Source organism: Pipra filicauda, unplaced genomic scaffold (assembly GCF_003945595.2).
Source record: "Pipra filicauda isolate LSUMZ 115617 unplaced genomic scaffold, ASM394559v2 scaffold222_size1277272_pilon, whole genome shotgun sequence".
NCBI lineage: Eukaryota > Metazoa > Chordata > Aves > Passeriformes > Pipridae > Pipra > Pipra filicauda.
The window spans coordinates 137,471-162,643 of record NW_024104335.1 but is presented as its reverse complement, the minus strand read 5'-3'; the positions used below and the strand labels follow the sequence as shown (position 1 = coordinate 162,643).

At 38.9% G+C, this 25,173-nt stretch overlaps 1 protein-coding gene across 4 annotated transcripts in view; it reads left to right on the top strand.

Annotated features, from left to right (window-relative positions):
* The window catches only part of MOB2 (MOB kinase activator 2), a 113,825-nt gene that overhangs the window by 31,942 nt on the left and 56,710 nt on the right, over positions 1-25,173 (top strand). The window contains exon 1 of one of the 4 annotated variants that reach the window (XM_027724152.2): positions 14,041-14,083. The exons of 2 other annotated variants lie outside the window; for them this stretch is intronic. In XM_027724152.2, the coding sequence (XP_027579953.1) occupies positions 14,079-14,083 (5 nt within the window). In that variant the 5' untranslated portion in view covers positions 14,041-14,078. Of the gene's footprint in view, positions 1-14,040; positions 14,084-23,149; positions 23,207-25,173 lie in introns of those variants that run through there. One more of the 4 variants, XM_027724150.2, reaches the window with a different exon arrangement.

Below are 25,173 nucleotides of genomic sequence, written 5' to 3'. Positions count from 1 at the left end.
TGGCAGCACTGGGGCTTTCAGAGAGATAATCGAGCTGTGACGCTTTTGATTTCTATGGAAGAAATTGCTAGAAACATGATATAGTTTTATCTCAAAAGACTGACTTGGACTAGGCTAGGTGTGTTGTTGCTTCTACTGTTGCAGGAAGAATTTGGCTGCATCTCTTTTTTTAAAGTGTATATATAGCCTTTCCTCAAAAAACCCCAAACCTACAACCAGTTTACAAAAGGTGCATCTTTTCTCAGCTTCAGTGTGTTCCTTCAGTTGTGTGGTGATGAGGTTACATAAGTTAAACTGTGTCTGTCTACTCCTGAATGCAGTGACTGGTGCTCCAAGTAAACTAAACCAAACCACTGCGTCCGAGATGTGTGCAGAAGTGTAGCTGAAGCACTGTAGGGGGCAAAGGAGATTATTCAATAAAAAATGATAGTTTGAGTAGCCTTTTTAATAGGTTCATATGGGGGCCAGCGTGAGAACAGTGGCTTTGAAACTTTTATGTAGGTGTCAGTTTTAGACTAAGCTTTGATTTCATGAAAAGTAATAGCCAAAGCATAATTTACACAAAGGATTCTCACAAACCAGTGACAACAGATACTTTTTCTTTGAAATGCCATTTTTTTAAGGTCTTCAACATTGCTAATACACAAACAGGTTTTTAACCTTCTGTCCTTACGTAATATTTTATTATTAGCAATTTTGGTTCTGCTCCATGAACTAAAAAAGTTCAAATACACTTCTGCATTTTGGAATAAAGACTGTGTGAGTGAATTCTTTGTTTGTTTTTTTACATAAAGACTTGATAGTTTTATCTAAAAGACTACAGTGGGTAAAGGTGAAATAAATTGTTTCAGGTTATGTGCTCGAGTATATTTAAGCTCTTCTGTTGGTTTTAAAATCTATTAATAAATTAAATGTTTTGTTCTGCTGTATCTGTGCTCTTTTTTTGGTAACAGCCATCAACAGTGAAAATTACAGAGGACTTCATGGAGGCTGTGAACATTTCTCATGCCGTAAAAGGCTGCTTTTTTTTTTTTTTTTTTTTTTTTTTTTTTTTTTTTAGCTAAAGGACGCAACCAGGATATTAACTGAACAACCTAGGATGTGTTATTTTATTTAAAAGAGAAAGCCTATTCTCCACAGAAACTTTGTGTAAAGTGACAGGTCATTCAGAGTTGGAGCTCAGAGAACAGGAAGAATAAAATATTGAGTGTAATTTAAAACAAGCACCTCTTTTTAACATACAGATTCGAAGGGTACCATGCGGCAACAGGTCAGACCCTCTTCCCCTTGTCAGCTGAGTAATCGCTTTTTATTTTTTTCCGATATGATCATTGCTGAGAAATGAAACTGAGACCGGCCTGTGGGTTGTGGTGAGTGACATGACGGTCCTGCCTTTCCGGGGCAGGGGACTGAGCAGGCAGCGGGCTCCCTCTGCAGCTCTGGGGAGGTGCTCTGTGCTGAGCTCGGGTGTTCTGCATGAGTTAGAGAGGATGGAGTCAGCCTCCAGCTATGGGCGCTTGTTTAAGTGCTTACAATGTCCTCACAGTGACTTTGAAAATCTTCTGGCAGCTGCTGCCAGCGGGGGATGCGGGGCTGAGATCTGGCTGGTCCAGCTCGTGCGTGTCGGAAAGGTGATTGTGCTTCTGAAGTGATGCACTTTCCTCTGTTTTGAGTGGCACGTTTACATTTTTTTTCTACATGTTCAGGTACCGTGCATTCAACCAGTTTAAACTTTGTGCTCCTTAGTGTTCCAAGCAAACGTATCGTTCAGCCAAATTTTATCTATGTTGCTAAAAGCACTGCACTTTCAGATTGGGTACAGTATTTCAGTCAGTATTCAGACTTTCAGAGTGTTATGAATGTCTAAGTCTCAGTGAAGCAACTGACTGAAAATAGAAACGTTGCAAGGTTAAATCAGAGAAAGTAAGGTGATTACTGTTAGTAATCAGTTATAAATTATGATAGTTTTATGAATTCCAAGTATCGAATGGACATGGATATGTGTTCTTTAAGTATCTTGGGTTTACTGTAGAAAAGAACATCTCACGACACTGTCGTATGACTGCTGTACTGTAGGTGTTTCTTTTTAAATTTATTTTTAATCTATTTCTTCTTACATTGCTAAAAACATGAGCTGTGTCTGTAGTGCTTTAGTGCAGCAGCATTTTGGTTTCTGGAGTCTATATGTGCTGGCATGGTGTTACAGTATATAAACTTGGAAACATCTTTGTAGCCCTCGTGGGGAAGAAGCAACATAAAAAAACCACGGTAAGACCAAACCCTGGATATCGTAAAGGCTTAAAAGGAAGCAGGATAAACGAGGTACGTATATGATGCAGAAGTTGCTGTTTTTCCCGTGCAGGCTCTTTCAGCAGAGGGCACTACTGGCTCAGTTGGCTGTAATGTCCCCAGGCTGCACAGTCATAGACAGCAGTGTGTGGGGGCCAAGCTGATCTCAGTACAAGCTTTTAGGAATGGCCGAATGTGGACATTCAGTTGAGTGAGTTTGTAATAGGTGGCTGGAGGAGGATTGTGAATAGCTTTTGGAATACCTGTGTGAAATTACAGTCAATCTAGTATCACAAGATGAAGTTCTGTTAGTCACTTATCCATTCTTGATGGCAGAGTTGCTGTATTCCTTGGTTGTCTGCTCCTCATCCAGATAAATCTGTCTGTGATTCCCTGTTTTCCTGCTTACAAAGAGAGTAAGCCTAGTGCACAGGAACCACCAAATGAGATGAAAGCAGTGTCTCCTCTGGACTACTGCATTTGCTATCAGCTGATTCAATGCAGGATAATTATTCCATTGCCACAAAATAAAACAGCTTTTCATGGAATTATTCTGGTTGGAAAAGACTTCCGAGATCAATGAATACAACCTTTGTCTGATGACCACCTTGTCAACTAAACCACAGCACTTAGTGCCACGTCCAATCATTCCTTGAACACCTCCAGGGATGGTGACTCCACTTCCCTGGGCAGCCCATTCCAATGCCTAACAGCCCTTTCCATGAAGAAATTCTTCCTAATGTCTCACCAGAACCCCTCCTGGTGCAGCTTGAGGCTGTTCTCTCATCCTGTCACCTGCTACCTGGGAGAAGAGGCCAACTCCCACCTGGCTGCAACCTTCTTTCAGATAGTTTTAGAGAGCAGCGAGGTCACTCCTGAGCCTCCTTTTCTCCAGGCTACACATCCCCATATCCCTCATCCACTCCTCATAAGACTTAGCTCTCTAGCCCTTCACCAGCTTTGTTGCCCTTCCCTCCAACACCTCAATGTCTTTTTTGAAGTGAGGGGCCCAGAACTGGACACAGGACTCGAGGTGTGGCCATTTATTTTCATTTTATTGGTAATCTCCCACTGCTTGTTTTTCTGCTGGGGTAGAATGCATTTAAGAGGTTATCTTACTGTGTGACTGATGACAAAGTGTCAATATCAAACATATCATTAATTGTAAGCTCGGTTTGAAGTCCTTTGCCCCTGGAGCCTATTGGAATATTCTAGGCATCTTCCACAAGGTGGAGCTTTAAGGCTCTGCTGCTGGGAATTTTTCCCTCTTGACTAATAAGCAGAAGGATGAATGGAGTTTATGAAATCTCAGGAGTTTATGCAATCTCATAAAACAGGTATAAAATGACTGTTTCAATGCTTTTCAAGAAAGCAAGTAAGTTTCAGAAAAAGCAGCAGACTCGAGAGATATTTTGGACTCTTTAATATGTCTGAGTCACTGGAATTAATGTTGTGAAAGAGAAAAGGAAGGATTGGAAAAAATAGTTCTCATTATTTATTTATTATTTTGGTATTACTGTTCTTTGCTTCCAAACTGACTTGAAAGGTAGGCAGAACTAGATAGAGAAAAGCATTATCAAAATACTTGCTAAATCTTCATTTATTGGGAGGAGATTTTTTTTTTTTTACTTTAAGCAGTCCTACCCTAAGAGAAGAGGAGGAAACTTTAGATAACAGCTATTGTGATAGATTTAAAAAAAGGCAGAAAGCCTATTTCTTTCTTTTGTGCAGCTGTCTTTTCAAGTATGAGCTTTTTATGCCCTTTCTCTAGAGGAGTACCTTTTTTCTGTTTTACACTCTGCCTGCCAGAAGTTGCATCTTGCTGAATTCTGGAAAAGCTCTACTGGTGTTTCAGGCTGTGTTTCAGTAATCAGTTATCTTGGGCTTCCCATGTTTCTTTGAGCATCCAAACTGTGTTTTACTCCATTGCCATCTTGTCGGAAATCCCCTGCTGGTAATTTTGTTGGAATGGAATTCATCATCTGCTCACTGCGCTGCTGCTGGTAAGACAATTTTATACATTAACTAGCACAGACATGTGTGGACATGAGCTGGTACTGTGCATACAGAAGCTGGGAAAGAGTTTAGCTGGAGAAGGGGAAGGAGAAGTGGATGGGGGGTAACAGCAGAGAGGGAGAAACCAAAACCTCGAGTGTCTTTCTTGTCCAGCTTTCCTGCCTTGAACTAGCCTTTTCTGGTAACAAATGTTAGTTGTCTATTTTTGCCACATGTCTTTGTATGAAACAAACCTTAAGGACAAGTAGTTTACTGAACGCTTGTTACAAGTGCTCTTTCCCTCTTACCTGTCTTCTGTAAACTATGTTACTCTCAATGTATTTAGACCAAGAGACTTTATTAGTACTTTCTACAGGGTCTGTCTTGTCACTCTGTGCTTGACTTGAGTTGCAGTTGAAGTTGTGAAACATTTTTTCACAGTAAATTCTGTTTATTTGATTCTTTGCAGGTGGTGTGTTAGTATGCAAGAGATGAGAAATTGGTTATGATTTTTCATTCTGTAGTTCAGGAGTCTCCCTAGGTTAAGAACTGAGACCCTTAAGAACTTGAAACAGAAACTGCATGTCAGGAATCTACTTTCTCCCTTTCTAATGCTGTTAGAGCTCTATCTGATGGTCCTTTCCAGTTTTAGACACAGAAAATAGCATATGGCAAATGCAATAAAAACCAGATGTACTTTATACCTAATTACAGTGAGTTAAGAGCCTCTATGGACAGAGTGACTGGAACTGATTTCTAGACTTTGTGTAGGCCGGTGGCTGAACTATTCTGTAACTCTTTTGCATCTTGCTGGATCTACTGCAGACCCAAGTTTAAGCTTCAGTTTTCTGCAGATGCTGTCGCAGTCTTGACATGTTAAGAACTGTCTAATTATTTTTTTCTCTTGGTTCCACTTCTTTTTTTTTCTTTTTTTTCAGGTGTCCTTGTCATTTAGTATGTTCATTTGACACTGGCTGAGCAGATATATTTGTTCATATGGAGGATGTGAGGGGCCATTTGGACAATTTGAAGAAGAGCCCTACTCTGTAATATAATGTTGGGTTTGATTTCTGAGCCGCAACCTCAGAACAGACATTTGACTTGTGAAAAAATTAAGTAACATGAGTAGGGTGATGGAGTGAGCTTGAAATTGTGACGTTTTGGTTTTTTTTTCCCCAGGTATTACTTGACATGTGGTTGTTTATGGGCAGGAATTCTTGCCCTTCTTTCCCACTGCTTCTCCCAGTGTAAATGTCCAGTTTCCAAGGATTCTAAGTATTCCACCCCTTTTCTTTCTTAACAATAGCAGAAAATACCTTTCTTTTCTGAAAACAGCAGCAGTATTAATCGCTTAAAAATATTGTAGATGCAAGCTTTTGCATAATCCATAGTTTTGTAACAGCGAGTGGTTCTATAGCAATCAGTTCTAAACTCCAATGGCTGTCTGTGGAGTTGGATAAACAATTACTCATTTTCTATTCATAGAAACAGTGATTTTGACAAGGTGTTTCAGGGTGAGTAGAGGTAATAAAGCCAAGGATGTTGAGGGTATATTTACTAGGGGTAAATACTCACTTTTTTATATTACATGAACCAATGCCCTATTGACAAAAACATCCCAAGGAGACAGTTTAGAGACATTCCTCTGGTAATAGAATACAGTCAACTCAGAGCAAAGATTTTCTTATCACTTATTAGCCAAAAACTTGTAGTTGCTTTATTTAAACAAACTTCGGTATGAAGATGTCAAAATAGCAGCCTAAACCAGATGCTTCCAGAGAATACACAAGGAAAAGGGGCTAAATGTGGCTTAACCATCCTTAGAGAATGGTATAGGCAGTTGGTGACTATTTAGTTGGATTCCCTTATGGTCCCTTTTCACTGTAAGTCCTATTTTCAGAATAGAATGGGAAAGAAATCCAGTGGAGCCATTTATTTAGTGTCAAATTAGTGTGAAAAATCCCTGTGCAGCTTACAAAGAGAGAAGGGAGATAAAATGAGTTTTTAGGATGATAGTGGAAAATGTCATTACTGGGAGGATGGATGCTGTAATATAGTTGCCTGTGGCTTCAGCATCTGTTTTTTTCAAGTTTACTAGTCCATAGGGTTGGTGTCCTATCTTCTGTATGATTATCTTGCATTATTTTCATGTTCCTGGTGGATCTAGATGCTCACAAAACTGAGAGATTAGCAATATGAACTTTATCCTTTTGTTCCTGCTCTTCTTGCACTCTTGTCCTGGGCTGTGATACAGTTGCTATTAGAGTTTTTTCTGCTGAGTTCCAAGATGCTGAGATTAAAGGAGAATGGTCATTGCACATTAAATGCTAGACTGATTGTAGCTTTAAAACCAGAATTGAAAACAGGTACATGGAAGTAATGCTTAAGTTCCAATACAGCAAACTCTTTTATTTCCTCCTATCTTGCCAAAAATAGTCAGTGCAAAATTATTTGTCTATTTACTTGCCCCTAAGGCTATTACAGCTTAGCTGTAACTATTGGACCAGGCACGTGCACTTCCCATCCTACTTTAAAAGCAACAACATCTAGAAATTCACAGCTAAAGCAGTCATCATCTCCATTAATCATAATATGTGTTCATTCATATTTGTTATTTTGCTCCATGGGTGTATCCTGATAGATGATTGTCTTCCCAGGTGTCAGGGCAGTCACTGTTTTCTCTACTTTCCCTCAGCTACCTGGGCCTTCTTTGGGTATTTAAATTCTGGGGTTTTTTTTCTAGGTTTTCTTCAAAGCATGACTAATTGTATGAGTTTTAAAAGGATTATACTTTTTTTTTTTTTCATTTCACACTCTCACTCCTGTAAAGTTTTTCAGACAGCTGCTGGCCAGGGATCAACAAGGGAAAGGTTGGTATGAAAGCTCAGGCCAAGGGTGTAATCGGATGACATGGCTTCAGATGAGAGGCCAGATGTGTCATACCACACTTGCTGGATTTTGGTCTACTATCTGTAAACCATCCTCACAATTTTCTGGCTTTTGTCTCAGTGTCTGGTTAATAACCATTGACTTAAGAGAAACTTCCTTGTCTTTCCAGAGGCGAGGGGTGAGAGTTTTGGATCATTATGGGGATAGTTTACTGTGTCCTCTTATGTTGCATTGACTCTGTAGCTGATGGACTTAATTTTCTGTGATTTTAGTACCTGGTTCACTCCAGCTATGTCTGATGTAGCTCATATTAGGTAAGGTTTGTAGGACTATAACTGATTTCAGTTTTAAATATAATTTCTAGGTCAGATTTTAAGTTGATGTAGGTCATGTTCTAGTGGTAGCCAAACAATGATTATGGATGTATATATTGAATTTAAATAATTTCTGATGAAGCTGCACCTTTTTTCATCTGCTGAGAAACTAAAGAAGGGAAGAGAGAAAACAGGAACTTAAAACCAGTTCATCAGCTACAGCTATTACAGAGTAAATGACTGTAAATCACACAGTGGATATTTCATAAGAGCAGATAAATCTCAATTAGACAATCCTGAATGTTTGTGGGAGGTGCTATGGATATCATCATGTACTTAGTATATTATCCGAACAAGCAAATAGATCACACCCCCTAAATGAAAGGAGTTACTGAAAAGGATTTGAACAATTTTGAGGTTAGTTAGGAATTTTTATGCATATCTCTGAAAAGGGTTGTTTTCTAATAATGTACAAATGCTAAGGAAGATAAAAACATACATGATAGAAATCTGGTCAGGCTATATCGTGCGGCTTATTTATAGCATTTAGTTTTCAAACTTTCCTAGAAAGGAGTGGTGATTTTTTTTCTTCAAGATAGTTCTTGTATGATTCTTTTTGTTTTTGTCAAAGTGAAACTAAAGAAATCACCTCACAGGCAGTATTATGACATGTAAATGATGAAAGCAACAGAAGGACATGGTCAACTTCCTTCTAAAATGAGTGGTAAACCTAAATAACAAGAACTTGACTGAAAAAAAATGCCATCACCAGTGTGATAATGGTACTGCATTGCTTCTAGATTGTGTTGCTTTTCCCACTGTCCTGGTTTTGACTGGGGAGAGAGTTAACTTTCTTTACAGTGGCTGGTAAGGGGCTGTGGTTTTGGATTTGTGCTGAACACTGGGCTGATAATATAGAGATGTTTCTGTTATTGCTGAGCAGGGCTTACACAGAGCCAAGGCTGCTTCTTCATTTCGTATTGCCACACTGGCAAGGAAGTTGGGGGTACACAAGACATTGGGAGGAGACACAGCTGAGCCAGGGGGCCCAAACTGACCAAAGGGATATTCCATACCGTGTGACATGCTCAGGATGTAAAGCTGGGGGGGGAGAAGGAGAAAGGGGGGGACGTTTGGAGTTAAGGTGTTTGTCTTCCCAAGTCACCATTAGGCGTGATGAGGCCCTGCTGTCCTGGAGATGGCTGAACACCTGTCTGCCCATGGGAAGCAGTGATGGAATTCCTTGTTTTTCTTTACTTGTGTGCGCAGCTTTTGCTTTCGCTAATAAACTGTTGTTATCTCTTTTCCGGCTTTTACCCTTCCAGTTCTCTCCCCAGTCCCACTGGCAGGGGAGTGAGCGAGTGGCTGTGTGATGCTTGGTTGCTGGCTGGGGTTAAACCACAACACCCACCAAGGAAGATGCTTTTTTTTTTTTTTAATTGACCTTTAAAAAGACAAAGATGCATTTTGCCTGATTTTTCCCACCACTCTCCTGATCGTTTCCTTTCAGGGGCTGAATTTTTAAGATCCTTTCTGAAATTGGGAAATTTTCTGTGCTGCTGTAGCTTCTCTGTAACTTCTCCCTTTCTACTCTAGTTGAGTTTCACTGAAGTTCTGCAATTTGTTCTTTCCCTTGCAGTTCATTTCCTAAAGTAATCGTTCTAGCCAAGAGCTGCATTACAGTCTTCCTGATAGCTCCAGTCTTTAAATGGGGAATTGGCTTTGCTTACTGCATTTGATTTTAGAATAGTTTATGCCTAAATATATTATACTCTGAAGCATGCAGCTTTATTTCAGTTTTAAACCCTCTTGGCTCTTGGAAGTATTATTTCATTATATATATAATAAATCAAGTAATGTCATTGCCTTTGATATTAATAGAGTTAAAGGAATCCTGAACAGATCTTACTAAACTTATGAAACTGTTCAGTGAAGCTTCAGTTGGAAACAAAGAGAAAAATTTAATTTTTTTTTTTTTAATTTTTATTTTGGTGAAATTTTTACTTTCTCAAATAAAAGATGTCAGTCATTCCCTCAAGCTTGTACATGAATGTATAGTGTTGGTGATGAAACTGTATTGGTCTTTGTGATTACAGAATAATCTGGTTCCGTTGTCTCAGAGATAAGGACTAGTGATCTGGGAGAGTCATAGTTTGAAAATAGTTCATTGTAGGGTGATGGTCCTTAGTGAAATCAAGTACATAAACTTGTGTTTGTCACATTTCAGAACATCTCCTGAAGATGACAAGGATCAACAGGACTCAAACCTATCACCTATCTTTTTATTTCGCATCTGCTTGTCAAAGTAGCATCTGCTTTGTTTGTAGTAAAACCTGAGGCTCTGGTTGTCTGTTAGAGCATTGCTTAAGATCCCTTTCCTTTGCCCTTTTATTGGCTTTCTGTAGGGAGTAGATTGTATAAAGCATGCCCCTGGAAAGCAGAGGCCGTTAAAAGGTTTAAGACAAATTTGTTTGAAGACAAAGAGGGCATTGAGGAAAACTGTGGAGAGGGATTGAAGGGCTTTCCCAGCGCAACAGAGCCTTGTCTGTGCAGGACTCAGCCTGCCTCTAAGTTCCAGCAGGCTGCTGAGAAGCAGGCCAAGAAAAGACTCTCCAAGACCCTGTTCCCTTCATCTGTAGCCTGCCATCTGGACAGAGGATGGCTAGAGGGTTCCTGGAACGTATAGAAAGGAATCTTGAGGGCTGAAAATAAATGCCACTGGAGACAGGAAGCGTCTGAGACTAGGAGGGTTGGAGGAGGGGAGCTGCTGTGTGGGTCACAGTACTGGTAAGGGTGAGGGGCAGATAAGGGGAGCTGCTGTGCTGTATTGGAAGGTGAACAGCCTTTCCTTGGAAGCCTAAGCACCCCTCCATTTACTGCTTGGTATATGTGAGGGCATCTTAGTTGTCTGTTACAGGAGTTCACCTGAGTGATTTGGATCTTTTTCCCTTGTACAAAGGGTCACTTAAATTTGTAGCTCTTGGCATATTAGAGATTTTGAAATCAGAAGGGTTTGTAGAAAGATGAAATTGTGCCAGCCAGTCTTAAATTTTATCTTGATTGTTGTCATGAAGCTGTGAGTTACTTCAGTGTGGTGTTTGGTGGGGTCTGTTGCAGTCAGGTGAGATGATGATATGACTGGGCTATGTTCCCCTGAATTATTTTTCTCATGTACTAAAGTCACTGAGCTAAGATATTTTATTCCTTTAGTGTGCTTTAACAAGTGCTGTAATAGAGAATAATATTCTGCCTTTCTGAGTTATGAGGATGGCACAGTCTTTCTATTCTTCTCAGAATGGAAATGTCAGCTAATCATATCACCCATCTTTTCTTCCTATGAGAGCCTGTTAAACCTCCAGAGAAACCTTAGAGTGAGAATTCTTTGCATCACCTATTGCACATTTTTAATGGTAACCAGCCAGATAACTGAAAATGGTTTTGCTTTGTGTGCTGGCCTGTGAGTATTAAGTTGAAACGAGGCAAGTTTTCATTTCGTGAAGCAACTCCTTCCTATTACTATGCTTTTCAATGCACACAATAAACATCTCTTCACAGATTTCAGGGCCATTATCCTCTAAAGGATGCTCTCAGAAGGCTCAGACTTTCTGGGGAAAGTTAGATGCTATGCATAACTGAACTATTTTCCCTCACTTAAGACTTCTGAAAAATAAAAAATGAAAATATCCTCAAATGTTTATTGTATATCCCATGTGAAAGTGGTGGTGTGTTTCTTATTACTGACCTTGGCAGTGGAATGTGCATTGTGTCAACACTCCCTGGCCTACTAGAACTGAGCTGTAGCTAAAAAGTCTTTTCTGGGTAAGAGAGGAGATTCCCAAAGCAGTTATTTTATCAGCTAAGTGTGTTGGCAGCTTTCTTGGTGAAATCACTGCAGGTAGTTTATTATTTGATTGAAAATTAATGGGGCAATTAGAGCATGAGACCTAAGAGTAGAATATGCAAGTTTGGAATGAAGATCATGTCAGTGAATTAACAGAAGTTTTCAAGTTCCTCACTGTACTTGTTCAGCAAATAAGCCTGTTAACCTGATGTTTTAACACACTTTGCTGGTAGGATTATGTAGCTGAAAGACCAACAGAAATCTTAGTCTGGAAATTCCAATTTACACATTGATTAATAACTCCAAATTTGAAAACCAGATGACTATTATAAACTTCTTGTAATGGAAAAAGTAGGTCCTTCCGCAGCAACATCCTTACTGCTATAAGGCTTGTCTTATTTTTGTTTCTTTCTAAATTACTCAATATATCATCACTTACAGTGTATCAGTAAGAACTGTAATTATTCCAGAGGCTTCACACACAGTTACCATTTGAATCTGTAATTAGGGAGGTGCAGGGTATCTGTGCTCAGGTTATGTGTTTCTCCAGCTGCAGTATGTATTTCCAACTCCACAGCACAGAGTACAGCTGCATAGTGTTGCAAAGTGAAATACCAATTTATAGGTTTAAATGCATCTTTTTCTTGAGGGGAAAAAAATGAATACTGGATAATATGATCCATGTACCAGCTCATTAATTTTCATATGATTGTTTAAAATAAAAAAAAAATAAATCCAAAATCCTTATATGTTTTAGGATTGAATACTGGTAAACTGGATTCTTTGCTAAGTTTGAATGTGGCATGTTCTTTGCATTTGCAGACTTTCCCCCCTATGTCCATAGTCCTTCCTTAGAGCAGCAGCTTGCCAGAAAAGGAATTTCAGTAGCTCGCCAGTGTTTACATGAGTCGTTGCTGATTCTTTGCTGAAAGTATTTTATGTTGTGCATATCTTGTGTTGTAAATGCCATGATTTTAGGTTTCTGTGGGACACTTCTGCAGCAGTAATTTCAGGTATTTCTTGGATTCTGGCATATGTAATTGTAGCATAGTGCAGTATAGCAACATGGATAGGGCAGATCTTTCTTTAGGTATGAGGAAAGAGCAGACAAGTGATTTAGTGTAATTTTTTTGGAGCCAGGCTCAAAAGAAAAAAAATTTAAAAACCTGTCTTCTTCAGAAGCTTGTTGAGTTCGTGGCAGTTTTTTTACACCTTTCTGTCACCAAAAAAAAAAAAAAAAAAAGACCATTTAAATTGACTCTTTGTCTATAGAGAAGGACAAAACATAGCTTAAAGATTGACAAATAATTGTTTCTAATATGCTTAGTCAAAACTTATTACAGTCATTTTTCCTCTTAAAGCACTTGCTGTTGCACTTGGGTGGGGTTTGTCAAATTTGTCATAGAATTTTTGGAGAGCACGATGATGGAATTTCGTTAAAATTCCTGCAGGTGAAAGGTGGGATTTTATGTAAAAAAATTCATGCAAACACACACACATATTCAATATAGCACATTATTGCCTTACGGTGACCCATAGTATGAACTATCTTTTGGTTGTCATGGAACCTCTGCAGTAACAAGGTTACTGCTCCCACAGAAGGGAGCCAACTGGGTTTTGCATGAGTGCACCAAAATGTGTGCAGTGGGAGTGAAAGCGAAGGAAAAGATGGCCTTGGCAGTAAGATTGATTCTGCGTGTGTGGACTTGAAATTATTTTGGTTAATAAAAATTGGTGACCTGTATTAGCAAGTGTCAAGTGTTGCAGTGATGTTCCTTAGGCTGGGTCATGAGACTAAAATATCAGCTGCTCTTTAGGGGATGGGGGAACTGGAAGGGGGAGAGACAATAAAGGGGTGAGACAAAGTCACTGGCACATAGTGTTTTGGAGGGGCTTGCATAGTCATTTATTTGGCACTTGCGTCTTCAGAGGTAGAGATAAGGCATCTCACTTGGTGATCCTAATTATGTGATGTGTATATTTTTACAGAAGTGTGGTGTATGAGTAAAAAAATGTTAGGGGGGAAAAAAAAGAGAAATCAAATACAAACAACCTGCAACAAAGCTTTATAAGAATGGTTATGTCTGGTATAGGACCAAAACTGACTTGTACCCTGGTAATGCTTCATACAAAACTGAAGAGCCTCAGGTTTTTTACCACTTATGAAGAATGAAGCTTTTTGTCACTTAAACTTCAAATAGATATGTTTTTAAAGGCTAACCGCAGAAGGATTATAACATCCTTTTCTAGCTTCCAGTGCTCTGAGTTGACCTTTGTTTTACTTTCTGTCAGTGTAGTGAGGGTTTTTTTGTTTCTAAACAAGCAAATAACCCATTATTATACTAGGATATGGAGAGTCTGATCATATATATCAATGGGCCATAATTATTAATTGAATTAGTTGTCAGAAGGAAATAATAGGAGTGACTTTCTGAATGACGATCTCTCTCAGGTTCCAAAATAAGAAATGGGGTTAGTGTGCAAGTTGACTTGTAAGTGGTGTGTGGAGTTAAAGCATGATGAAGATTTTTGTTGAGATTTGGAGTATCTGGAAAAAAGATAATGAGGGTTGCAGGTTGAAGTGAAAGGCAAGTCAAAGCTGGAGAAGCCACGCATGGTTAAGTTTGCTTTGTACTATTTTTTCATGGGCCCTTCCAGTTGTCAGATGAGCACCTGAAAAACTGAAGGTTGCTGTGCTGGTGCAGGAGCTTGATGTGAAAGCGAGTATGATATAAAGGTTAAATACAGTCATGGAGTGAGTATGGCTGCAAATTACGAATAAGGAGAAAGCTGGATGGGTAGGGGAAGAACTACCAGCTCCGCTGGAGGCAGAAAGATTTCCAGTTACTAGGGGTTTCCTTCTGTCCCCCTCTGGAGCTGAGCCCAGCAGTATCTTTGCCTAGCTTGCTTGTCTAGGCTGGGCAAGTGCCATTGTAAAGGTGCCTGCGTGTATCCTTCTGAAACTGCACGTTTACAATCCGTGTGTGCAGCAAGGCCCGCAGTCTGGAACTGACTGATGTGTTTGGAAACTTGACTTGCTTGACATTGCGCGCCCAAAATCACTTTAATGGACATATTTGAATATGTACCACGCAGTACATATCTAAAATCCAGAGGGGAAAACCCATGCTTATTTTATTACCCCAGTGATATCCCTTAAAAGTTGCTCTGACGATATACTTTGTAAAGCTTTGGTTATTGAACTAGAAACAGTTTTAGGACAACCTGTACTGTGTCTTGTGTTTTATTTGTTTGTTTTATTTTGCTTCTAGACAGGGTGGTTACAGGTGCTGATTATGCTTTTACTTTTGAGTTATGTGACTGTGGACATACAGCCAGGTATTTTTTTGCTAATTGGTCCTTTGTTTTTTGTTAAGGTAAAGAAATTAGATTTACTCACAGTGCAAGTGGATGGAAGATATGCTTGGAAGATATGCTTGCCCTATCTCTTTAAGCATCTGACAGAAGATGGTGTCAGAGGGACAAGGGCATAGTGTGAAAATGGCCCATTATGAGCTACTCAAGCTACTGGAGTTTAAACTCTTACTCATCAACACACTGTACTATTTGACCCTAAGCAATTTAATCCATTTTTGTCCCATTCCACTGTCTAAAACCGGAGAATATTCCACACTGCTGAGATGTAAATGGCTTGGCTAATGATGTGGTAATTGACCTTTGAAAATTGCATTCTAATTAGTGTAGTTTTTGCTTGAGTCCTGTTCACAGCATTGCAGACAAGACTGCTTTGATTACTGTAGCTTTGTGACTTTAAGCAAAATTTCATGAACTTGCACTAAAAATCCAAGCACAATAAAAAAGTAAATAACAACAGCAACAATAACAAAACATTAGATAAATAGTAGATATTCCAGAACAACATGTAAGGAGAACTGCCCTTCTTAATTTGCTATACGGGCTTTCTTTTGCCTATCTGTTGGGAATAAATATTATCTTAAGTTTTTAAAATTGAAACTGAATCACGTCTTGATTATTCAGTTTTCAACCAAAAACTGGTTCTCATCTAACCTGGGTCCTCACAGCAAGTTTACTTGTTCTCCTTACATTGTCCTTCTACATAATGGCACAGTAAAAGGATAAGAATTCCAGGGGCAGCTTGGAAATTCTGCTTTTAAGGTTGAATTAATGTTTTATTCTCAAAATAGGATTATTTGCTATGTTCTCCCAGATCATCTGTTGCTACTGAAGAAGTATACTCTCATATCGCTGAAGGCATTTAGGATCAGTTTTCTAGGCTAAACACTTCGATTGCATAAGACTGCATACAGGGATGCAATACAATATATAAGTAAGGAGTTAGGAATTGCCTTGGAGTGCAGGTTTTCCCATTGCATAAGCTTGAGGGACTACTTCTCAGTCGAAGTCTGTAAAACCAGAAATGGGACCAAGCAGTAGCTGGACAAAGCTTGGATGAAATTTAGTGGCAGGTATACAATTTTTTTATTGTAGTTTTTTGACTTGAGAATGGTAGCATATAAAGCAAGAAGCCAGTCTTTGTCTACCATATTGCCTTGAGAGCTGAGCTCCGTGTTCAACAAAAATCTTTAGAGAAGGTATGTGTGTGTGCTCACAGATGAGAGAATGAAGGCCAGTTATTCAGGAGTGAAATGCAGCTTCTCTCATGTAAGAAGTGTTTGGAAAGGCAGGAGGCCTAAGCAGTGAGGTTTGAATTGAGAGCTGAGGATTTCTGAATTATGTTATTCTTTCATTTGATTCTTGGCCTTTTATGAGTCACTTCATCCCATTAAACCCTAGACTTTGCATCATCTTAGATCCTGACTGTCCAAGTGCTTCCTGAAGTGTTGTTATTGCTATTTTACACTTTGGGAAAAGAGATGCTGAAGTGGAAGACATAAGCTAGCTGATAGATGTAGCAGATCCTTCATTCCTGGCCTTAAACTGCTTTAAGAATCATGGAGTATTTTATAAGTACCAGGGATCTGATATTGAAAGTCCAGTATTCTAGCATTATTAGAGTTTTAATTCACATTTGCTGCTCTGCCTTAGAAAGTGAAAACAACCAGTGCAGATGGTGCCCTGTGTGTCTTATCCTCAGTAATGGGGAAAGACAGAAAGAGCACTGACTTTTTGATCCTGTTTCCAAGTAGTTTCCTTTTATCTGCTCCACTTTATAACCATTTTCTCCTGGGTTTTTCCACTGTAATGACTGTAACAATCACCGACACAGGTTGCAGGGATTGAGGTTTTTTTTTCCAAAGCGCTATTAAAATTTCCGAAAGTGCTATGTAAATGCTAGTTAATGTTCTGATATTCTCAAATGTGAGGTCCAGACTCTGACTGGGGTGAAGTATTCTTGCCATTCTTTGAAGGATGGATGACAAGGCTTATGTCTGGGATTTGTCTACAAAGACTTTTTGTTGAACATTTAGGATCTTGGAAAAATGTGAATAACAGCAACTGAAGTCAAATTTGGCAAGGGCTTTGCTAGGATCACCTTAAAAATCCTGTATTCAAATGATTTATGTTTGCCACTGACATGCACAGTATTTTTCACTTTGCACTTCATTTCAGAGAAGCTGTTTCATTATGTGCATTAATTTAGAAGACAGAATAATCTGCCAAAATAATACTGTATTTATTTGTTTTGAGATAGTGAATTTGCTTCTTTCTGAAGGTAAGGCAAAAAGCATGTCTGATAAGTGACTCTACAAATGCAGGATGATAATTTGTATGAGCCTTTTAAAAGTATTTAAAGAATTTTCCTTTTCTTTGTTAAGGGTTCTTTATAATAAGTTTTACTTGTAGGATACCAGGTTTCTGTATTGGAATCGGGGTACTGTTTCATTATTAACAAAATCAATGTAGTTTTAAACTTTTTTGTAAGTTGAAAAATTGCTTATAGCTTTTAGCACCTTAGGGTGAGACCACTTGGCTAAATTAAAAAAAAAAAAAAAAAGGAAAAGAGAAAAGAAGCCAGTTGTGCAGTAGAAAACTTAACTACTTGTTTTGTAGGCTTCAGGGATTTGTATGTGCCCAATAGTGTTTAATTTTAGCTGAAGTCTTTCTCAGAAATTTCTCTCCTGTTCTCCCTCTGTGGTACTACCAGAGTTCTCCTGGGTTGTATCATTAGCTAAATTTTGCAGCAGAGACTTTTATACCGGCTGGGACTTGTTGGGTGGAGCATGTTGGTAATTCATACAGTTGTTTCCTGTTCTTGGGCTAAAGGGGCAGTGCCTGCTCTAAATTACCTGCTTGATACTGTTGCCAAGAACATCAATATTCTCTTACTATTTTTTATGTTACTTTATGAGCCTTCCTTTGAGATGGAGAGAGTTTTGGGGCCTGATCTGAATAGGGATCTTCAAGCTCTACAGCTGTTTGCCACAGTTACATAAATACCTGTTGTCCACGTAGCTGGTCTTAGTGCCCATCTGTGGGAAGCAGGGCAACTTTCACTTCCCACTGAAACGTTAATTTTGCCACAGTACTTTTGTTAACCCTGTGTAAGGACCTCTCTTTAACACCAAAATTAATTATTAATTTCTGTCTAGCTGCTTCTCTTTCTAAAACCTAAAAATCATTTAAAATAACTCGAAAAGAATGCACTTGAGCACTGTGAGGTCCAATACTGAACTACATTACATTAACTGTTTTGGACAGCCCTTCCAAAGAGGGATCTGTTCATTCGCTCCAAGCCTAACTCCAGGAAACTGCCCCAAGTAGGGGTTCACAGCAGGCAGAGTGCCAGAGGTCTCAGACAGTTTGGCACATGCTGAAAGCTTGGTCTTTCCTGTATTGAGCCATGGGCAGATGTCCATTAAGAATGATTAGGCAAAATTTATATAAAAGCCTTGTAAAATGGTGTGTGTATTTTTTTCCTTTCTTTTTTTTTTTTTCCCTCCTCCCCTATCCTCTTACTTGAGAAGTTTTATGTGGGTGTGTATTTTTTCTAAATTTATAAACCCTGGCTTTTGCCCTGGTCCGGTAGAAACTGCTCACCCACCCTTTTCCGTTTCCAGGCGGATTGCTGTTCTGTTATTTCAGTTCTGTAACTTTCTCCAACACTGTCCTGTTTTGCTTATTATAAAGTGCTTGCAATAACCCTTTCAGTGCCGCTGTCATCTTTGCCTTAAATCAGGACTGGCTGTTGTATTCATTATTAAAAAAAAAAGCAAAACAATCTTCTAAAAAGCAAATTAAAGACTTCTCCCCTGTTAAGGCTTTCTGTTTGAATGTAGGAAATGTGTTATGGCTTTCTTTTGTATATTGACCATTGTGTCCCCACACAGGGTTTTTTCTTTATTTTCGATACTAAGCCAAAAGCCTCACTGAAATGGGATTTCTTTACAGCTCTGGCAGAGAAATCCCTTCAGCTCTGAGCTGAGGCAGCACTGTCTTCATGTGCCAAATGAATTAGCAGAATTTGGGGAAAACAGTTACATCCAACTATGTCTTAGAGTCAATTTTCCTGTTCTCCTTCACCTCTTTTGCTTCTTCATTCCTTATAGAGCAACAATTGATATTGACCTGTAAGGTCTTTGTTCCTCTAATTATCAGTGTTTAACCCTGGATTAGCTAAGTAGTTAGGTAGAAGTGAACCTGACTGACCCACTGTTTGGGTCAGACCAGGAAAGTAGCCTCAAATTTGTTTCTTGTAACAACTCAGTCTTTCATTGATTATCTTGGGGATTAACTTGGCCAGCCCATAAGGGCAAGTTATGATGCATGACAGTAGAAAACAAGGTTAAGCCTTAGGTTAGTGGGTATTTTCCAAAAGAAAGAGTGAATTGTTCTCTTCAGTAGTCAAATAGACAAACTCAAGTAGATTTTTCAAAAACATTGGAGGGAATGGGTCAAGGATACATGTATAAAATAACACCAAATGCTGTAGAAGTAACTTTTTAACACTTGTGAAAAGCCTGGCTCTGGAAAATAGGGTACATATGGGCACTCTGTCTCCTCTCTTTCCTGGCCAGATGTGGAGAACTGAAGTTGCTAGTGAGTGTTTCTTTTTAGATGTAGAAAGATGTTTCATTCATATGCAAAGCTCCTCCTGGATGAATAATTAGGCTGTGAGTGTACTGTAAGTCTTTCCAAGTAGTAGAGGACTGGCTATTCTGTTCTGTACCCAGCTTTTTACTTAAAATGTAAGTTTCCTTATTAAAAGGGATTTTTTAAATAGTAATTGAAATAGATCTTTTAATGCTGTTTTCAAAGCATAGAGTATCTGGGAGATGGTTGAAAATGGTAAATCATCCATACTAATTTCTGTTATCTAAAGAACTGCCCTTTGAGCTAACGTCCAGAATAACTGGGCCAAATGGTCCTGTTGAAATTTCCTTTGGAAGCAGAGCAGTAATTGGATGAATGTTTAGCCTGGGAACAAATAATCCATGCTGAAGTTTATGGATTCTGCTTGGGAAAGGGAATAAAAGAAAAGTGGACTGTAAGAATGCTTTATTTGTCAGAAGGGATCTTAAGGAGACATAAAGATGTTTTTCCTCCTCCCATGTGTCTTTACCACAGTGAGGATGATTCAACTTGTGTGTGCTCTCTGGAATGCCTACGTGTAGGGAGAGAGGGGAGAAAAGAATTTCTTTAGGTGCAGCTGACTGAAAATACTGTAGGAGATAATGTGTATAGCACATTGCCTCACTGTAGAGTTGCCTGCTTCAGCGAGTTTATCATCTTTATTTTCATGTTGACTAAAAGTAAGGGGCTTTTTATCTTTGTTAACAAAACACGTTTCTCCAGAAGACCTCTCTGAAGCAGGAATTCATTGTTTCTGAAGCAGTTGTGTTTTCAAGTAGGCTTTAGCTGTGTTTCTGTGGTAAGTTCTTTTGTCCATGATAGCATTTTGGGATCCCAGCATCAATGTGGCTGACTCTGGCTCTGATTGGACAGTTTATATTTAGTTGCTGGTTTCCTATAATAGTTTTCAGATGGAGATGTTAAAGAACACATACCCTTGTGCTGCTGTAATCCTAAAAGAGCATGGGGGAGCGAAAAAGAAAAAAAAGCATCGATGTCTTTCTGCAGAAGTAGTGTTTGGAAAAAACCAGCAGCTGCTTACAGCCGCAGAATGCTGAAATTAATTTTTAAAAAATTAGGTAACCATCAAAGCCAAAGAGCTCAGAAAACCCATGGGAACATCACTTAAATTTCGTAGCCAGAAAGGAGCTTTAAAAAGCTGTGGGAAGGGCTGCTTTTTTTAAAATTACAAAAATTGTGATTCTCTAGTTTAGAATAGTAGTCAATTGATATTAACTAACAGCCATCAAACAGCACCTCATGACAGCTCCTGTGTCCCATATTGCTGGTGTGTTTCCAATGCAAATTAGTAGATGCCCAAAAAAAGCCATGTCACATATGATTCAATTATACTCTCAGAGGCATCTTTTATTTCAAGTAAAACTAAAAACATACCAGATTTACTCTGAGCCTGGGTTTAAGATGACCTCTCCAGAAATCTTGGCCTCTGAGAAGAAAACTGAGTTCAAGTTTTCATTTGAGATGGGTTTGCAGAGCATTTAGAAATTGTCTTTACCTAACATTTTTTATTTATTAGCTAATTTTTTATTCCCTAAATTATTAACCAAATAAATCATCCTAGTTTTCTTTGATGAACTTCCAGGAATGTGTCTCCTCTTTATCCAGTGCTTGTAGGTAGCTGCCTGCAGGGACCTAACTTCTAGCTCTTCTATGGCCATAATGAATCTTTGCCAGCTCCTGAGGGACAGCAGGGCCTGACCATAGCACCTGGAAGAATTAGGCCCTGGTGCCAGCCAGTACATAGGTAGATCTTTGTAAAGCTGATGGTTGAGAAGAACACGAGGTATGATTCTTTCCCATGATGTATATGATAAAACCAGAGCGATGCTACCACTGTCCTTGTAATGGATTGGACCTATGTGGAGTCTTGGCCAGTATAGCTTATTCTGAGGAGGAAATTCTAAAGCATGCTGTAGCCTGGTGACTTGAGCTAGTTTGTCTCATGTGGTTATATGGCGCAATTTTCATTTTTTCTGCCAGCTAGTACTGGGAGCAAATCATAGGAAGGTAGGGGTGAGAGACACCTAGTTGGTCTCCAGATCCTGGAGCAAGATCATCTCAAGGGCCTGCAGTAATAGGGACTCTGGAGTCTCTTCCTGTACTTAAGAACCAAACACATGCCCTTCCGCAAGCAAAATAATACTAACCTGGTTTGATTCTTGTTTAATTTAAGTCCCTTTGTGATGGACAAAGAAGGAAGAATATTTTGTTTCTTTTCTCTTTACAGCAGTGTTCTAAATTCTTGGAAGTGTTATCTTGTTTTCTTCCCTCAGTTTTTGCATCTGTGAGATGAAAAATATTCTTGGTGCTCTCTGGGCTCCAGCTAATTCTACATCTGTCTTTAACTAGGGTGCCACGGATTGGGCATGGTGCTTCAGATGAGGCCTGATAGATGCTGAGAATTGCTCTCTGTCTTGTAGATGCAGCATATTTCTACAGCTCAGTCTCACTGCCTTTTATCAACAGTATGATGTTGATTTCTTCAGCCTGTAATTCATTGTAACTTTTTCCTTTCAACATTTATGATCTATTCAGTCCCTATATAGGTATGCTTGATTACACCTAAATGTGTAATCTGGGGCACCTGGAAAGAAATTAAACAATTCTTCCATTTTTTAGGCTGTTTTTCTGTAACTGTTACATTATTTCTATAACTGTTAAAATGAAAATTCATCTTGACAAACATATAGTCTTTAGATATTTTAACCATTCAAATAAGAATAATGTACTCAGGCCAGAGTTCCATGGGACCCTACATTCTGTCTTTTTAGGTAGTGAATATTTAATCTTTATATTTGTCTAGTGTGCAGTTTTCCCATTATCCTAAAGTAGTTTCACCTAGGCCACAAGTGACAGTCATTTCAACATCTATTGATAAAAATGCTTTTCATGTGATTTATTTCTCAAGTCAGTGTCGATTTGCTCACAGACAGTAAATGATCAACAGTTATCTGGAGTAATTTTTGCTTTGTATAGTAGATTCACCCCTCTAGTCCAGACATTAAGCTGTGCAGCTGTTTGGTTCACAGCTATCAGGGAACGGGAGGGTGAACAGAAAAGGGAGGAAAACAGTCTTCTCGGAGGCAGTCCAATGCTGTGATTTATGCAGGGCAGCCTGCCCAGGACTGGACTGCTAGAGGATATTTTTCTCTGCAGCATTCAAGCGTGACTTGTTTGCCTGTTTTTAACCTACTACAAGGAAAATAAACCTTTTAACCACTAATTGTGTGTCCCTTTCCACATGTGTAATTTTTAACTTGATATTGGGGGGAGAAAAAAAACCCCAAAACAGTCTGAGTATTTGTTATTTAGGACTTCTTGTTTAGTTGCCTTGTGCTGAGGGTAGTGCTAAATACTTAAGTGATAGTTGCAGCAGGGCTGGTGAGAAGGAGGGAATAGATCTGAAGCTGCTTTCAGGCTATTTAGAAGAGCAGCTCACCGATAAAGTACAGCTTTCTACAAGATTTATTCTTGCACGTGCAGGGAGAAGTTCAGGTATTTTATAAAACCTCCTCTGTGAGTTTTTGCTGCTTTTCCTTAGTGGGCTCCAAGATTTTGTCAAAGGTTCATTGGGGAGATATTACACCTCCAGACTCTTGTTTGGCTGCAGGCAGTTTCCTCTGGGCTTCCTGCTAAGTGACTTTGGTGGCGGTTTCACATTGTTCCTCACTGATGACTCAGGGAAACAGGAAAGAGATCCCCTGGTGAACAAAACGCGCAACCACCAAACAGGTGCCTGTATTCTGGGGTGGCACAGGACAAACCACCTCATTCTGGACTTTTTCCTAAGATTCTTATCAGCAAGTATGAGACTCAAGAGGAATGGTTCATACACGCTGAATGGGTAAGAAAGAACCTGCATCCTCTTTTGAATCTTCATCATTAAAACCACGTGAAAACGGAAGCCTTTATTTTCCTTTCTAGTAATGGGGTACATGAAATAATGGCCATGTCTTTTGTCTCAAAAACAACAGAGGATCACAGTGTATGAAATACGCAGCTTATTTAGCTTGTTTTCTTCTGCATTTTGCTAGATTTGCTTATATAGTATGTGTGTTTGGTGGGGGCCGGTTAGAGTTGTCTGTATGTTAAAATGAGGTGGATCTACTCAGTAAAATCTTGAAACATTAGGAACTGTGTAATTCCCAGAGAGGTGCCTGTGGTGATGATTTTAAACATTTACCAGCTTTTGGTACAAACAAGAGCTAAACTCATTTAATGTGATGCTCCCCGACATGGAATACAATTTACTGTAAATTTAGTCAGTATGAAAAATTAGCTTAAGTAGTTTCAAGTAGTAAAAACTGGTCCAAGTTACTTTACTAGCTTTGTGGTTTTAAAAATATTGATTTTCTTTCTCTCTGCTGTTGAATCTTCTCTGCAACAGAGAATATACCATTAGTGGAAAGAAGATAACTACCTAGATATTCCTTGTTTAAGGAATCTTGTTGTAATAATTGAAAATAGAAAATTTTCAGGTGAAGTTTTTTTTTTTAATAATTGCATTTGATTTTTACTAAAGCAGATTCTTGTGTGTTTTCATACGATGTAAGTTTTATTTCTTAGCACAGCATACCTGATCTGAAGAGGATTTGTACTTTCACAGCTCAGTGCTAACTGTTGTTTTGAGCTTGGCTGGTAACTTGACAACTGAAGACAGTTGTTAGTCTTGGGGTGTCCCTTTACTTTGGTGCTGCTTTTTAACCTTCTGTAATGAGTAAGCACTGTGCTAAGTGCCTCATGGGGCAGTTGCCTTTAGTGCTCTGTTCCTAAAAAGCCCGGGTGTATTTCAGATTATAGCTGCAGACTCACCCCCCAGTGCCTAAGTGCTTTAACTGTGCCATGGACCATGGGTTTGACTGGCAATCTCTGCACAGGAGAGGCAGAGAGCAGTGCAAGGGGATCAGGTTGGGAATACTTTGGCAGTGTGGTTCGGCTGGGCTGTGCTGGTCTGCACAATGCTGCTTAGAAGGGTCCTTTGCTTTGCCAACACGTGTTTAAAACTGATTTTTTTAAAAATTCTAAAATTTTATTTGGATTAGGTTTTCTTAATGTCAGAGTAGACAGGTGCTAACATCTTCCTGGCATATCCTTAATGCTTTTTTTTTAATAACTGTAATGAAAATTCCACTAGCTGACTGGATACAAGATCAAACATAATGGGAAGTTACTATCGTAGAGTATCTGATTTTAAGCTTTGATATGAATTTGTCCCTCAATGGGATTGAGTTTGTAGTAGATAGAGGCTAAGAATATATTATCATTAACTTGGCTTTTTTTACAGAGGTTTTTGACCCTTTGAGAGATTATATTAGAGAGTTAATTAAGAAATGGTGCTGAAAAGCAAAAGGTAATGGATATTGCTTGTGTTAAAGGAATTTAGATTTTAGTTACAAGAAGCACAATCTTTAATTGATTTGAGGTTTATTAAAAATGAATGGATGGTATAGAACTTCAGGGAAATACATTGTACAAGATCACCCTGTACATCTGTTCTGCCTTGTTCTAACTTGCAAGATGCTGCATAATCATTTTAAGGAATTTCACTTGTTGTGGCCCTGTGCATACCTGGCATTACATTTTACAACAAGCATTTAACTGGAAGTGTTGTATTACAGTGAGTAAAACCAGTGGCACCCAAATGCTTGCATGAAAAAGGAGCTTCAGCTGTGAGTTTGTGGGAGACTCAAATATTATCTGATTCTAACATGCTGATGTGCTTTGCTTTATTAAACAACAGATGCTGAGGAGTGAATTTATCTAATTAAAGAAATTCCTTTTATGTTTATCTCTTGCCTAGATGGTTTAATA